The sequence below is a fragment of the Hemicordylus capensis genome, chromosome 3, assembly GCF_027244095.1.
Source record: "Hemicordylus capensis ecotype Gifberg chromosome 3, rHemCap1.1.pri, whole genome shotgun sequence".
Taxonomy (NCBI): domain Eukaryota; kingdom Metazoa; phylum Chordata; class Lepidosauria; order Squamata; family Cordylidae; genus Hemicordylus; species Hemicordylus capensis.
In genome coordinates, this window is record NC_069659.1 from 120,641,002 (window position 1) to 120,658,171 (window position 17,170).

General features: G+C 39.8%; 1 protein-coding gene across 4 annotated transcripts in view; it reads right to left on the reverse strand.

Annotated features, from left to right (window-relative positions):
- Window positions 1–17,170, reverse strand: part of SHROOM2 (shroom family member 2) — a 176,769-nt gene that overhangs the window by 50,045 nt on the left and 109,554 nt on the right. For 3 of the 4 annotated variants that reach the window (XM_053311753.1, XM_053311754.1, XM_053311756.1), the window contains 2 exons: window positions 5,640–5,771; window positions 1,003–3,634 (listed from right to left, as the gene is read on the reverse strand). In XM_053311753.1, coding sequence (XP_053167728.1) covers window positions 1,003–3,634; window positions 5,640–5,771 — 2,764 coding nt within the window. Of the gene's footprint in view, window positions 1–1,002; window positions 3,635–5,639; window positions 5,772–8,656; window positions 8,762–17,170 lie in introns of all 4 variants that reach the window. The other variant, XM_053311755.1, reaches the window with a different exon arrangement.

Here is a 17,170-nt window from a genome sequence, read left to right on the forward strand (position 1 = left end):
TAATTAAATTGTTAAATCTTTGTTGACTGGTCAGTGACAGTAATAAAGAGTCTGACTGATCTATGTCAAAAGAAGTGAAAAACAGGCTTCATTTGTTCTAATTAGTTTTACCCTACTCTCTGAAGAGAAGGCTTATGAGATCACCATCTCTGTATCATCCTCCACTAATAAAGAAGCATTAAGAATGTTAAAAGGTATGCTGAAAATTAAACTTCCTCTTTATAGGACTTAATATTTAAGCAGTTGTAAGCCATTTTTCAGCAGATCTGCACCAAATTTGGAGGGGTGGTATCTCTTGTCACCTAGCTGATGTCTGCAAATGGTCAGGCAGATTTGACATATGGTTTTGGATTTTATAACCAACAGAATGTTCAGGGCTTATAATGATAGAATGTTGGAACAACTCCTGATTTTAAATATACTGGCACTACCATGCCAATATAATAGATACCTATCATATCTCCCCTTTAGTCTTTTTAGGCTACTTTTCAAATGGCTAATTTAGTCAGGATGTCAGCCAGTTTTGTAAACATGGCCATACTGCAGATATATATAAAGCAAAAGTTACAAGGGCCATATTTCCCCTCTAAACCCTTTCCTAAAGACTTGTTCTCTGCTTCTTCTGAGAGCAGAACGAGATCTAATGGTTTTAAGTTATGGGACAGTAGATTTTGGCTAATCATTAGATTAGGACAAACTTCTTAACAGCAAGACCAGTTTGATATTGGAACCAACTACCCAAATGATGGTGGGCTTTTCCTTACTGGAGGTCTTCCAGCAGAAGCTAGACAGTCATCTGTTGAGGATGTTCTGTCCCTAGATTTTCTGCATCAAGCAGGGCGTGGCCTAGATGGGCCCTCCAACTCTATGATTCTATCATTCTGGGGGGAAAGGGGAAGCCCTCAAGAGCTTAGGCTTAAGAATCTTGTTCTAACCCAACCTATACTATTCATTTTAGATATTTTAGAAGGTTATTAGAGGAAGGAATAAAGTGGCTCTTACCTGTTTGTAGAAATCAGTAGAAGGAGATGACCTGGAGCGCTCATGTGTATACTGAGATTTCTCAAGTTGTTCATGGCCAGCATCAAGGATGTTGTCAGCTGAATGGTATCTTCCTGAACTCCGAGTCTCTAAAGGTTTCCGCTGTTCTTTCCAAGATGCTTGGTATTCTGCAAAAGTTTCTAACCTCTGAGGTTGTCCTGATTTTGCTTTGTGGCCACTGTAATGAACACTTTCTTTGGATCTTCCATAAGCACCAAGTGTACTCTCAACTCCAAAAGAAGCTGCCCTCATCCTCCTTTCATACAATGACCCTTCGGCCTCATTCTGATGAGGATTTCTATAAGGGTTAGGCTGAGCTTCTGGCCGGCCATAGGGTGTGTGTCTCTGTGAAGATTTTTGACAAGTAGGCTTGCTTGTTTCTTCAAAGAACTTCCACCTATCTGCAAAGGAACCCAAGGCTTCATCAGAAGTGGTTGGACGATGATGTGGGTGGTAGTCATTTTCTGACACTCCCACTTCATTTATCTTTTCCGGCTCAGAATAAGATTTTAATTTTTGTTCTGTTGTGAATCTCTTTCTAGCTCCAATGCGAGAAATATGGTGAGCACTGGTACCAGATGGACTCAGTTTAGAAGGCTGCATAGCTTCAAGGAAATTAGAGTCACCTTCAGAAACAAGAGCCAACAATGAAGAGTTGTAATTTGCCTTCCTATCTGGAAGACATTCTGTAGCACTGGGTTCCAAGTCTCGGCGTTGGAAAGAGGTAGCCTTCAAGACTCTGGCCTGGGCCTCTTTCAGATTATCTTTGTACACATTAGTATAAGAACTTTCTGATGAGGGAATAACCTTTTCTGCAGAGTCAGGTTTCCAGTTCTCAGTATACTCTTCCATCTCAGTTGACCTTGCTAACGCAGCCGTACTTCTGCTTTTCTGCATCTTTGCTTTCCTCATTTGGATCTCATTTCTCAGTGTAGTGGCAAAGCGATCACTCCTTCGTGCAGTTTTGCTCAGGTGAATGTCAAATGCAGGCTGCCTATCAATTCCAGTTTCTGCGGCCACACTAGCCTGACTTTTTCCTTCCTGAGCTAAGGAGTGCAACATTGGGGTTTTCTGAGGAGAAATTTTGGGGTTCTCTTCTTGACCACACTTGAAATCTCTTTGGGCAGCTTTACTCTCAGATATTAGGAGACATTCCCTTGAAGGTTCCTGCTCATTTAAACTATTGTTATTGTCCTCAAAGTTCTTGGTCTGCCCTGATTTTTCAGGATAACTTGTCTTTCTGGAATCTTCCATCACAGTAGCCCTAGCATCTTCTCCTTTATTCACTATATAATTACTGTTCTTTTCAAAGGCGTCCACAGGAGACTCAATGGGTTGCTGAGGTAGATAGTATTTTGGGCTTTGGACCATTGAGGCTATGCCAGAATCCTCATGTGGTCCAGAGGAAGCATGAACCCCTATTCCAGGATTCCAGCATTCATCTTTGAGATGTAGTGGTCTTGAGTTTCCCTGAGCAGGATGTTTTGTCACACAGTAGTAGCGACTCAGGCCAGTGTGGTCCATTTTCTCCTCAGGACTCATGTCAGAAGCAGCAGCAGCAGTAGTACTATTGAGTATCCTGGCTTGGTTTGGATGGAAACCATGTTTGTCAGCAGGTTTTTCCTGAATGCCAGTATAAGAAGAGAGATGCCGCTGTTCTTTAGGTGATGCAGAGACCTTTGCATTGTGAAAGAAAGTGCTTTCATCGCTATACTGGCGATGATGGCCATAAGTGGACTGTGCAAATCTAACATCAGTACTGGACAGAGATGAATGCAGCCTGTTGGCATTTCCCACATTATTGTTGAGGCTGTCACCTGCAGGAGACAAACCATAATCCAGACTGAGATCAGACCTGTAGGTTGGGTTGCTGCCCTGCCTCCCATCAGGAGCCCTCTCAATTGCCCTAATAGTTCGCTTTTGCAGTTCTGCAGATTCGGCGCTCCGGTCGCTCCTGGCTTGCGGTCTGTGCAGGACTTCAAAGTGCTGAGTGCTCTGAATACCCTCGGAACACAATGGGGCATGGGCTCTCTCGTGACCTTTGGTGGCAGCAAAGCTATCACTACGGAGAGGAGGGGGTGGTGGGGGAGGAGAGGGTGATTTTTTCTTCTCTGGGACATACCACACAGGTCCAAAGTTTGATTTTCCAGCCCCAGAATACTTTGTGTCTGAGTGATCTTCCAGTCGGGGACTCCTATTCTCATACTGCAGTGGAGGTGGAAAGCAGCTAGATTTCTCCTCTAATCCTCCTCCTCCATTATTATTTAGTGCAGCCTTGCCATTCCCCTGTTTTGGAGCTTCCCAGTGGGCCGCTTTGTATAGAACATTCTCTGTTGAGGCAGCATCTACACTGGAGAGAGTGTGGTCTGGTGTGCTGGAGCTGGTAGAAAAAGAGCCATAGGCAGAATCTCTTTTGCTGGGATTCCCCAGGTGGTCAACACTGTTGCTGGACTTTGCAGAGGAAATCTGTCCATACTGGTATATCTGGGGTGTGTGATCCCAGCTGTCCATGCTTCCAGCAGAGCTGAATTGATCTGAAGTACGATGTAGATTTGACTGATCCCATGAACTTGATAGGTCATGAGAAGAGGAGCTGTTACCAAAAAAAAAGAAGGGGGAGGGGTTGGACATGAGTTAATCAGCGCACCACAGGTTCAACCACCATAATAAACTGAAACCTATATAATACTATAACACTGCCAATAAGAAGAGCTGTAGCCCAAAAAAAAAAAAAAAAAAAGATGTAGGAGGAGGGAGAGTGGCTGTATGGCTTAATCAACATACTATGAGGTTCAACAACCTTACATAGAAACAGGAAGCTGCCATATACAGAGTAAGACCACTGGTCCATCTAGCTCAGTATTGTCTACACAGACTGGCAGCAGCTTTTCCAAAGTTGCAGGCAGGAGTCTCTTTCCACTCTATCTATAGATGCCAGGGAGGGAACTTGGAAACTTCTTGCTTTTCCCAGAGTGACCCCATCATCCCCTCAGGGGAACATCTTGCAGTGCTCACATGTAGTCTCTCGTTCAAATGCAAGCTAAGCGGACCTTGCTTAACAAAGAGGGCAATTTAAAACTGCCAATATTACAAATTCAAAATACGCTCAAAAATTGCTTGTACTACTTTTAGTCATTAAGAAACATGAAAGGCAAATATGTTCACTGAGAAAAAGCAACAGCTCAAAACCAGACCCACAGCTAAGCACAATGTTAAGTCCACAGCCCTCTTGTCTGTTTGCATGGTATCGACAGTCCTAGTGCCAAACAGGAAAGGCATGATGTGGGTATAGTATTTTCCAGTGCCATGTGGTCTCTCCTTTTTCAGAGAAACTCCTCTCATGCTGTCAGCATGCCACTAGAAAGCCAAACAGGAATAAATTCTCCTAAAGATCAGATTTCAGAAGGCACATGTGACAGAGTTTCATTCTGCTTCTTAATACATTTCCAAGAGACCATTCGAAGCAGCTGTATGAAATTGCAAAAAATATTCAATGATCTGTAATATAAGCAGAAAGAAAATGGTTTCTGGAAGAATATTATTGAACTCCATTTTATTGTTTGGAGCCCCATTTCTTTTTATTGTTTGTTGAACCTTTAAATAAAGCCGCTTTTATTTTGCATAGTGTATTATGAGGAAATGGGGTTCGAAACTACAAAGAAAGCAGCTTGATTTAAAAGTTCATAAATGAGTACCCAGAATGTTGGGGGCAATATGCTAAATCATTGTAAACCGCTTAGAGAGCTCCGGCTATAAAGCGGTATATAAATGTAAGTGCTATTGCTATTGCTATTTACGCTAAAGTAAATGGTAAATGGTAATACAGGCCTAAAAAGCACTGTGAATTTTTATAAGTATAGCATGAAGCAACTCAGATTATATTACCAAATAAACATCATTAAGCCAAATTAAACCAAGCAGCAAAGGGAAACTGAGAAGAGCTGTTTCTAAAGGAATACTTTGTGAGAGCTCATAACCAGAATACAGTATATCTCAATGAATTAAGACACAACTTTTACAACTGAATAAAGATACCACATTATTATTATTTTAGCCCCAAGGACTATTACACACACAAATAATAATTACCGAGAAAGTTTTAGTGACCAAAAAGGCAACTATGTGCCCCACCCGGTACTTGTTCATTGGTACAGTATAAAGCAGACAAAGCTCAAATTAGAGAAAGCAGTTGTATAATAATTCTTTAGGCATACAGTACACAAGAAAGAACAAGTACATATTTCTATTAAGAACCTGCTTTGAAACAGCAGCTCCAGTTTCCCCCATTTTTTCCTTCCTGATACTGAAGGGGGAAGTATATTTGCAAGGAACACCCACTGATTTAATGATGTTTCTGCACCCAATGCCGGACGAGAGACATAGAGAAAGGGAAAACAGCTGCCAGCACAACCTGCAGATGTGATTCCTCAGCCTATTTGCATATCTGCATAATGGAAAACATTGCACATGAATGCGTGTCGATATTTTCTATGTGTTCACAGACCAATAATGTAACATTGCTGGCAGTTTAAAATGGGCAAGGGGTTACTTTCTTATGACTGGAACTTGGCACATGTTAATGCTAAACAGGAACTCACCTTGCATGATACCGAGAGTGCCATGAAGCACAGACACTGGTGGAGGACAGCCGTGATATGGCTGTCTCAGGCTGACTCTCGGTGAATTTGGTCGCATGCCAGGAGTGGGGCCTGCAGGCTAGATCGTTTTTTCTGAAATAAAAAAAGGTAAAGCAAATGTATTTAATACTTTTAACCAAGTGACACAGAATGAATATACTCAACTTCAGATCTAATTAACAGATCAATAAGAAAAGCTGAATGACAGAACAACATTGTGATCTTTTTTAAAAGATCAGTAAGAAAAGCTGAATGACAGAACAACATTGTGTACGTTGCTCTAATGTCACCTTTGAAAATAACTGAGCTGTTTCAAAAAGGCAGTTTAAATGTAAATAATGAATATATGACACACACACAAAAATGGTCTGGGAATGCCTTTTTCTTTTTTAAAGACAGTGGCTGACATCCAGCACAGTGTTAGGAGGGTGGGGCAGGAGCTGTGTCCTCACAGAGAAGCTGCTTACAACTCAGCCAGCAAGTTGTTGAGCAACAGAGCATGTATGCAGGAGGGGGGAGCGATTTTTCTGCTTTCCCCTTCCTCCACAAGTACTTTATGATTTCCAGAAATATGTCCCTGAGGGCTGTGTAACACTCAGGGACATGATCATGGATGCCAAAGATCATGCTGGCTGAGCTCTGAGGCAGAGCTCTGAGCTCTGTGAAGACACAGCTCTTGCTCTGCTCTCCATACACTGTGCTGGAAGTCAGTCAGTTGTTGTTTTGAAGTTCCTATAATGTACTTAAAATATCTAAGGCTCTTAAAACAATTGAGACTTGTTCACATACATGGAGTAAAGAATCTTTAGGTTTGCGTAGCTGTTAGAACCTTCTCATGCTAAAATCTAAACAGTGTAGGTTTGGTTTATGGACTCTAGTAAGGAATGCACCACTGAGAGCCCTTAAAGGCCAAGCTGAAGACAGATCATCCTGGAGAGAATCTATCTGTGTGGTCGCTAAGAGTCGACACCAACTTGACAACACTTAATCAATCAATCAATCAAAGGAACTTTGACCCAGATTCAAGGTCATCAGCCACCAGCTGATTAAGAGAGAAGCTGAGATTTTTTTTTTTAAAGAGAACTTGTATTACAAGCCCAGTGTTATTTATTTATTTATTTATTTGATTTATATACCGCCCTTCCAAAATGGCTCAGGGCAGTTTACAATTAAAACAACTTATAAAACAATGAAAAGCTAAAACAAATTAAAAACAATAAAACAACAACTAACAATTTAAAAACATTTTAAAACAAAAATTAAACATTGTCCCCCGACCCTTGAGTGTTGTCCCCCGACCCTTGAGTGTCACTTGAGTGTTGTCACTCAAGTGACAGACAACTTTACTATCCAATTAAACAACTGTTCAAGAAGTCATTGTTGCTCTTCTCTGTTTATTTGTTCAACTGCTACCATCTCCTCCTATTCCACTGGCCAAAAAAATTCCTTTGCAACCAGGAAACTGAGGTGACACAGCTCCACACCTGGCTCAGGCACCTAGATGTCCTCCCAGACATAATGGGTAGCAGCAGCAGCAAGTCCAAAAGAGAGTGGACAAAAAGGCAACCCTGACAGGCTGCTATGGTAATCCGATAATTCTGTTGTGAAAGCAGACTCGAAGTACTCTTTTTATATACTATACCGTATCTGCATTTTAATTCACACTGCGGTTCCTGTCTCTTAGTCCATTTCTACAAACTAGACAATATCATAATTGGGTGTACTGAAGCAATAGTCTATTCCCACACCTCCCTTAGATAAATAGCCACCTTTAACTGTAACCCTGCAAGATGAGGCCCACTTTTAATTTTCCATGTATGACAATTGCTCTCCCTGCTTCATTTTTACCCTCTCTTTTTTCTTTTAAAAAACCAAAAAGCAAAATACAACTCTTTAACCCAAACACAAAGTGGTAGCAATTCCACTGGTATGATGAACCTTCCATTGAAATGTGACCCAACTGAGTGGTCATAGCCCATAACTGAAGATCAATTACTAAAAAGTCTATTTTTCTTCACTGATATTTCCAAATTACTAAAATGTTATCTGCAAGATTTAAGCATAAAAGCTCTTCCACATATTAACATAAGATTTGAAACCGTGTCCTACAATTAAGAGCAGAGCTTGTAAAGAGAAGAAAGTAAATTATGTCCTCCAGTTGTCCATCATTATCTCCCAGAGCAGCTGGCAGTACACAGCTGGAAAAAGAATGAACTATATCTGCTAATTCCACTTGCCATTTGAGGAATTGAACATTACAAGCAGCTGGTAGTGAAGCGACCTTTCAAAGTTTTGCACTATTCAAAGCATATGGGGACAATTATAACCAGAGCTGCTTAACTGCCCTCCTGAAGATGTTGGCTTACAACTCCCATAATCCCTGCCTATTAGCCACTGTGACTGGGGATTATGGGAGTTGTAGTCCAAAAACAGCTGGGAGGCCTAAGTTGAGCAGGCCTAGTTATAACATAGTGGACAATGGCAGAAGCTGCATGAAGTTGAAAGACTGTCATGCTCCTTCATAATAGTATTCCCATCTCCAAACCCCCAAACCTTGCACAGATCAAGCCTGATTTTGCATGCTAATTGTTACAATGGACCTCTGTACATGTAGATCTAATTTCACAGATTCAATGACTTTTTTGGAACAGTCTCCACTTCATTTATCATGTAATGTGTCTATCATTAAATGTGCATGGCACAAACAGTAATTTTGGTGTAGTTTCATCACAAATGATTTTGCCTGGAATAGCCAACCAACTTCAGTAAGCATGGATGGTAAGAGCAGAATGGACCATACATAAAGTTAGTGAAACATGAGGTTATAGAACTACTACATGAAAGACATTCATCATGAACAACTGAAGGTGGGAAGGGAGGGTATTCAGAAGGAATTCTGGGTTATTGACAAGAGAGACGGCACTTTCCATCAAGGAGAAGGAACAAGAAATGTCATCTTTGTGAGAACCACACTGTACCTCATGGAACTGCTCAAGATCTTCGTAAGATAGCTTCTGGCCTCATGAACATCATTTTCAGACGGCATTTTCTGTGTTACAATATCCATCATCACATTCATCTTCCTGAACAGCCAAGCAAGCAGAGGAACAGAGTAGACCAGGGTCCTAAGAGTTTGCCCCACCCCAAATTAGGAAAAAGACTGACAGAGGAGTTGATTGACAGCCATTACTTCCATTCTATGGCTATGGACTGGTATGGCAAAGGCTGAGAATATGGTTATGCCAGCCTATTGAAAGACACTAGGGGAATTTGCATGGAAATACTGAGAAAGAACAGCTATATTTCCCAGCCCAATTAAGCACATGATAATTCTGCTTAGAGATACTGTATGATATGGGAGATAATATCTCCATTAAGAGTATCCCCATCCTCCACAGAAAGATACTGAAAATCATAGGATTAGACATAAAGCAAAACAGATCAGAGATATTTAGCCTATTCCTTGAATCAATTCTGGGAAGGATACTTTCAAAAGCTTATCTGAAATAATAGGTAAGTACCACAATATATTGCATACATGGGTTGTTGTGTGGGAGACGATTTGCTTAGATTCATTGTATTGTATTATGCCAACAAACATAGTTGCTGGTCACTATGAACAGCCACTATGGTGTGTGCGTGTTTAAATCAATGTGTTTCCTTGGCCATTATTACCTGTTTCTCACAGTTAAGGCTACTATAAATAACCTATCCAACTCAGAAATTAATCCCAAATATCTTGGTGTAAACAGAAAAAGGTCTGAAAAGAGAAAGAGCAAGATGTTAGAAATATTTTGCAGGCAGCCAGAGTTGTTAGTATCTTGTACTACTCTGATATATTAACTGTGACAGAATGAGATCACCTGAATATATATCCCAGAAAGCATCTCTATCTTAAATAGTAATAATAACAACACATTCCCAACACAGCAGAGTTGCTGGCTCCTATTAAGCTGGTCGGAAGAGGAAAAAGAAAAGTTAAGCTTGAGAAGGAAGGGAGTGTAAGGAAATATCACTGCATACTTTTTTTACACGGTGTAGATCATACCTCATGCTGAACCATCAAAATTTCACTGAAATTTTTATCTTTACTAACTTTTCCAGAGTAAAATCCATGTTATCAATTCAAAAGAAGCTGAAATATGGCAGCACATTCTTAAGCAGAAAGCTCAGGGACATGTTTCTCGCAATGAAAATGACGTTTGCAGCAGGGGTTGGCTTTCACAGTGCTGCAAGTCAACCCGCACGTGCAGCTAGTTTACTGGCTCCTTGTGAGGACATAGGAACATAGGAAACTGCCATATATTAAGTCAGACCATTGGTCCATCTAGCTCAGTATTGTCTTCACAGACTGGCAGCGGCTTCTCCAAGGTTGCAGGTAGGAATCTCTCTCAGCCTTATCTTGGAGATGCCAGGGAGGGAACTTGGAGCCTAGATGCTCTTCCCAGAGCAGCTCTATCCTCGAAGGGGAATATCTTACAGTGCTCACACTTCTAGTCTCCCATTCATATGCAACCAGGACAGACCCTGCTTAGCTATGAGGACAAGTCATGCTTGCTACCACAAGACCAGCTCTCCTCTCCAAAGTAGAGGACAGAGCTCTTGCTCCACCTTTGTAAGGGTGCACTCTACTTCAGCTGCTATATACGTATGTGAAATCTTTTTTAAAATATACACTTTTCAGACAAATGTCCCAAAGTTATTTATATGAACGCAACAAGACCATAAGCTTCAATTAAAAAAGCAATACAGAAAAACAACAGAAGAACAATATTTTTTATGCTGTACTCTTAAACGAGATCATCTGATACTTGTATCTAGGCTGGTCCAGATGAACAGTGGCTGCTACATGTGAGTAACACAGGGTCACATCAAGAGTTTAAACAACTTTTTGGGGCACGTGTTTGGGGTGATTCTTATGAACACTCCTCTCGTGCAATTAAAAGACGTCCCACTGACATCAGGACAGGCACAGTCTCTGTGCGACCTAGTCTTCCTTAGATGAAGTGGCCACTGTTCATTTGAACTGACCCTGTCTCTTCATTTTCTCCTTCAGAGCAAAATGGCACTTAGTTAGCTTTGCAGTGACTGGTTTAAGTAAAACAACTGATGTTCATGATGCTTGGAACAACACGTTTCAGGGCAGGGGGTTAGATCCTAAGATTCCTTCCTTCAGAACAAGGAGTATTTCTTCCAGAGGAAGCTGGCTTCCACCAGTGGAAACTCCTTTCTCTGAAGAAAAGAAATCTTGGGATCTTACCCATTGTTCTGAAACTTATTTTATTTAACAGCATGAACAATCATTTTAAGTGCTTAGATTATGATTTTTTGAAGCAGATGTCACTTAACATTTTGCTGGACTATTTACAAGATTCAGTACATTTTGGTAACATTGCAGGTCAAATTTTTGACCTTTGGTAACACTGCAGGTCAACCCCTGCTAACTGGGCAAAAAGGCACCTTTTAATGTGGTGATTCTCTTTATTTAGCAGGGGGAGAGTAACTGGCCCTGTCCACCCCCAGCACAGTACTTCCAGTGACTGTTGCTGGTGTCTATCTTGTGTTTCTTTTAGTTTGTGAGCCCTTTGGGGATAGGGTTCATCTTATTTATTTGTTGTTTCTCTGTGTAAACCATCCGGAGCCATTTTTGGAAGGGTGGTATAGAAATCAAATAAATAATAATAATAATTTATTTTAATTTGATACCTTAGAGAGTGTCAGGGCCAATTCCAGATGTGAAATGGTCCTTACCAAACTGCCCTCCATCAGCCCCCTCCTAGCTGGGTGGGTTTTGAGAAAATGATTCCACTACCATCTTGTGAAGGTTATAGATACAGAGATAGTCTCAGGGATCCATAGAAAGGGTTATTCTAATGTATAGTGAGGGGGGAAAGGTAGCTGAAATCACGTTCTTGTACAGTTGAGCCTATGGAGTTTAATAAGGAGGTTTGTCTTTCTTCCCCCCCTGTTTTTTTTTAAGAAACAAAACAAAGATGAATACTGATTCTTTCCCATCTTCATAACCTTATACAAAAAACTGAGCCTTTCCTTACTCTCCCCCATTTTTGAAGGGACCTCTTTTTTTTTATCTTCCTCTCTGACTCTCTAATTTCTCTTCTCTTCCTTCCTTCCTTTGTTTCCACCCCCCCATCTCTCCTCATCTTTTACTATTAATTCTTTCTTACTTCCTTTCCCTCTTTTAGAAAATTCTGGAGCAAGGGGATGCACCTGCCGCCTGTGAAGTAGGAAACAGAGCTTAGAACAAACCTTGATGAATAGTGAACCCTTCTAAGAGCCCTGGGCCCTTTGAAGCCGTTTGAAACAATGCTTACCACCCAGGTTCTGGGGGGTATACTTTATGCAATTACCAATGAAAAATAATAAGCTAAATTTAGAAAAGATAAGTAATTGCTGACCAATGTATGGACAGAGGAATTTAATATCATTCTCATTATACTCCAGAAAAGCTTTCTCATCCTAGAAAGCCAAGAGAGGATGCTTGCTGCTAATATTTAGAGAAAAATGCCTCCCTCTAGTGTTCATTTTAAGATTATCCCCTTCTCACTGAAGCAAGAAAGAACTTTTTAAAATGTCAACTGGAAGATAAACTAAAAATCAATAGAGTGTCCTCTGAAAAGTTCAAGAAATAATTTTACCAGACATGACCAGAGTACAGCTCACATGTATTGTTATTCTAATGCGAATATGAGCCTATTCCTTTTCCATGTCAATACTATGCAGAGATATACACATGCAGCATGTGTGTTTTTGTGTGTGTGTGCACACACTATATTTTTTATTCATATACAACATGATAAATGCTTCCATTATCTTTATTATTATGTATAGATAAATTATGTTTATGCCAGATACAATTTCAAAGGAGTGAAACTTTTAATGTCAGTTTTCATTTCATTGTATTGTTCTTCTTCATGAATCCCGCCGCCTATTAAGATAACCAGGGGATGTCTGGTAGCAGTCACTACTGACTTGGTTTGCTAGCAACTAAAACCTGGCCTTGTCTAAGGTTGCCCTGGAACTTTGGAATGCGCCTCCTAATGAAATTAGAGCCTCCCCTTTTTTGGATGTTTTAAAGAAGGATCTGAAATCATACCTGTTTAGTCAGGTTTATATGCTCCAATTTTTAAGTTGGAGTTTTAATCTGTATTTTAAATTGTTTTAATTGTGTTAAATAAATAAAATGGCTCCCTATCCCCAAAGAGCTTACAATCTAAAAAAGGAAACATAAGATAGACACCAGCAACAGCCACTGGAGGGGTGCTGTGCTGGGGTTGGATAGGACCAGTTGCTCTCCCTCTGCTAAATTAAGAGAACCACTGCCTTGAATTCTGAGTTCTGAATCACCGAACAGCAGAACTGATGTTCTCCTGCATATAAATATTTGTCATATTTGTATTATAGTGGTGGCTCTTCTGTTCAGCAGGGTGTTGAACAACTGTCCCTCCTCAACCACAGCACAGCAATCCTCTAGTGGGCTGTGGCTTTTGTTCTTTTTTAAGATTGTGAACACTTTGGGGGACAGTGCTCTGAGAAATAGTTCTAGTCTGAAATGTTTTTTAAAGTCCTCAATGCAAATCTCGTGCCATTTTCATCTATGCTATGAAGCAGTTATAGCACTTCACCAATGTTACATAGCAGATGGGGCTACATTATGACATCTCTGGTAATTCTACACTGACAGATCTCTTCTTGCTTGCTATCCCACCGTATATTCTTCTCATTATAAAAAGGCACTTGCTTGTCAAAGACATATCATGTTGACATACTAACAAAAATGTTCTTTGACACGTTTTATAAGCCTCCCTGCACCAAGACAATTTGCCATCTGATATTTCCAAACCTACCAAATGCAGTACTGATTTCTCCTTAAAAAAAAAAAAAGTAAACCCTGCTTCTTTTTTGCATTGTATTGCAAAACAGCAGTTTACATCAAAACATTATATATAGGAAAATACAACTTTAGCTTCACAAAGTACAAATACATAAACCAAGTGTTGCCCATAAAATACATTCTACCTCTTTGCAGTAGATGTCCCTCGTGACGTGAAAGATGACCTAGGAGTGCCTTTATTATTGTATAACTGAGGAAAAACTGTATGTACCTTGGGGTTTTTTAATCAAAGGTGGTATATACATTTAACAATAAATAAGTTTTAAGTTGGTTGCATTGGCAAATCTGAAAACATTAACAAAAGCTCATAAGGAACACAAGCTTACTTGTACACCCTTTCAAAATATTGGAGAAGCTGAAACAAGCTAGTGTGGTAATAGGACAGCAGCCCAAGTTGCATTTTTTCCTTAATTGATACAACCTGGGAAATTCATGCATTTAATTCAGTGAAACTGAGCTGCAAGCAACTGTTAGTTTTAACTAATTTATCATCAGATACTTGATCTGGAATGGCTCAGAGTTTCTCTCCTTCTTTATTTAATTGCGTGCAAAGGCAAAATGCAGTCAAGCTCTTAGTGGTCTCCAAGGTGTGTGGGTTTTCTTTTCTTTCTTAGCAGCAATGAAGCTATAGACTTACTGCACAATGGCTCTATATGATAATTAAAAAAACACCTTGACAGATGGCTAGCCTACTGATGCCTTATGTTTGTCTTCATATGATACAGAAAGGAGATTCATAGCTGTGCTCACAGGTCAGGTTTTCCTGTTGACTGACCACCACCAATGATGAAAGATTATTCCACAGCTTCTATAGTTGGAACACATTTGCATTTATCTTCCTGTGTTTAGATCCATACCTTTCCTGAGTGCTTTCCTTGGAATATGAAGCTGTATGGATATGGATATGGATATGGATATGGATATGGATATAAGCTTCACTCTTGGCTTATACTCTGCTTCTGTCTAAACACAGAAGCTGAAGACGCCAGAAGGTTACTGCTCCAAGGAAACTAGTTGTGTGAGCCTCCCATGAAGCTTGCACCCCTTGAACGAGGAACTAATTTGTGCACCTTTAAAAAAAGCCTTTGCTATGAAGTGCTGAAACAAATCACAGAAAAGCATATTTGCAATTTGTTTAACTAAAAATAAAATGTCCTACTACCCATACATAAGTTCAAGTGTTATGTTTTAGCTGAATACTAAAGTGATATTACTTTATTACTGTGAATGAAATAATCAGATTGTCGTCTCTTCAGCAATTTGCAGCTTAAAAAGACAGAATAGTCCCTCTCTTGCTGTTAGGGTTTGGCACCCTATATATTAAGCTGGAGACAGCGGGAAATTGAAGACTGATTGCAACGTCCAAAAATGAATCAGTGATGCAACCAAGAACTAACTTCCAGAGGAGTATGAATTTCTCATTTTTGCAGTCCAGAAGAAAACGGCGGTTTTACCTCAGTTAACAAAAATAAAAGACTATTTTTTTTCATTATTAGAAATAAGATATTTAATAACCTGTTTTGCAGTTCAAAGTTAATGGGTATGCAACTCCATGGCATCTCTTGTACCAGCAAATAACTAGAACAAAAGCTGTGCCTTTTCTGGGTGCAGTGCCTTCACTGAGCTAATGATCGGCTGGACGTGGTGGAGCACCTGGTGTTTATGGTGCTGACACACAAGGGACATAGCAGCTGCTTCTCCTTGTGTACGTTTGAATGTGCACCTCCACATCTGCAGTTCAGCCACAGTATGGTTCACCCTTATGACTTCGATCATGCACCAAGAAAGAGTGGCCAACAGAAAATGTCCTTTTGCTCCAGCTGCTATCACACTGCTGAATGCTGCACTCGCTTCCTGGTTTTCTTTGGATCCCTCCTCTAAAACAGCCCTGAGCCATTTTGGAAGGGTGGTATAAAAATGAATGAATAAATAAATAAATAAATATTTTATTATTTATTTATTTGGGGTTTTTTTAATACCGCCCTTCCAAAATGGCTCAGAGCAGTTTACAATTAAAACAAAACAATTAAAATCAGTTAACAATTAAAACAAAAATTATAAAACAGTATAAAACAACAGTTAACAATTAGCACATCACAAAACAGCAATTAAAAATCACAACAATTAAAATAACCCTGAAAACCAGGCTACAACATTAAAACCAATTAAAACTATTAAAAAACCCTGGAAGGCCAGGCCAAATTTCTCTCTCATATAAGCATAGGCACCATGCATTACACTGGAAGCAACAGAGGGATGAGATCACGGATGTGTTGCAGGATTGTACATCTGGCTGTGGGCTTGGGAGCCTTCTTATACTATTTGGAGCTGCTTGTCCCAACTATCTGGTGGACAGGTTGAACTGCCATGTCCATGAGGAACTGAAACTTTTGAAAAGTTCCTCACTGCAGGGCCCCTGTCAATGTCATTTTTGTATGAGGCCATTTTGAGGCTTGTAAAAATAAATCAGATATATTGATAATCCACCCCCCACCAATACTTTTCTAGAAATGCATTGCACCCATAATATGAAAAAAACAAATTTCAAACTGAGAACTTTTCTGTAGTTCTTACTGAAAGAAAAGACCGTTTTAGCTATAAAGATTGCTGTTGACAGATGCATGAGTGCAAAATAAAACCAAGCAATAGAAAGAACGATGTTTTTATTCACTGCATTCTCAGGACCACTTCAAACATGAAATCACATAAACATATGAAATCTCATGTTATTCTGTAATGTGTATGTAAGTCACTGCATATTGTCACATTCTGAAGCCACATGCTGCTCCAACTTTCCAGATGTGTCCACTGTTGAATACAGTGAAACAGATACGTATGTTATTATATTTGATGATCTTCACATACTTTTTAATGCTCTTCCTACACTGAACTGTGCAACGTTTGAAGTGGCTGTCTTATGTTTCTACCTTGGCTAAAAACATTTCAAGATCAATAAAGTGGTAGTGACCATGATTAGAAAGGAAAATAGTCAAATATATAATTATTATTTACATTTATATCTCGCTCTTCCTCCAAGGAGCCCAGAGAAGTGTGCTACATACTTAAGTTTCTTCTCACAACAACCCTGTGAAGTAGGTTAGGCTAAGAGAGAAGTGACTGGCCCAGAGTCACCCAGCAAGTATCAAGGCTGAATGGGGATTTGAACTCAGGTCTCCCCAGTTAAATATATAACCTTTGTCTCCAAAAACAAGTAGAATCCCAATTATGTCAACATTTATGGAATAATTAGAATAATAATTTGCTGTTTGCTACTCTATACCAATGTCTCAAAGTGATTTCTTCCTCAGTTGTAGACATGTACATTTAAATTAAGCAAAACAGGACTTTTTGTCAAACAGTTTAATTCCTGGTTTAAATCACTCTGGCAATAGATCAATTAGCAGCAACCTCCTGCTAGCTCTCTGGCTTATTGTTTTGCTTTAATCCCCCTGAGTCACTGTATAACGCTTTGAATCTACGGGATTCAGAACACCAATGAACAGTTCACCATACAAACAGCTCCCTTCCCAAGAGACCTTATAGCAAGATAGCAGGGGATATGACCTGCGTCAGGGACTTT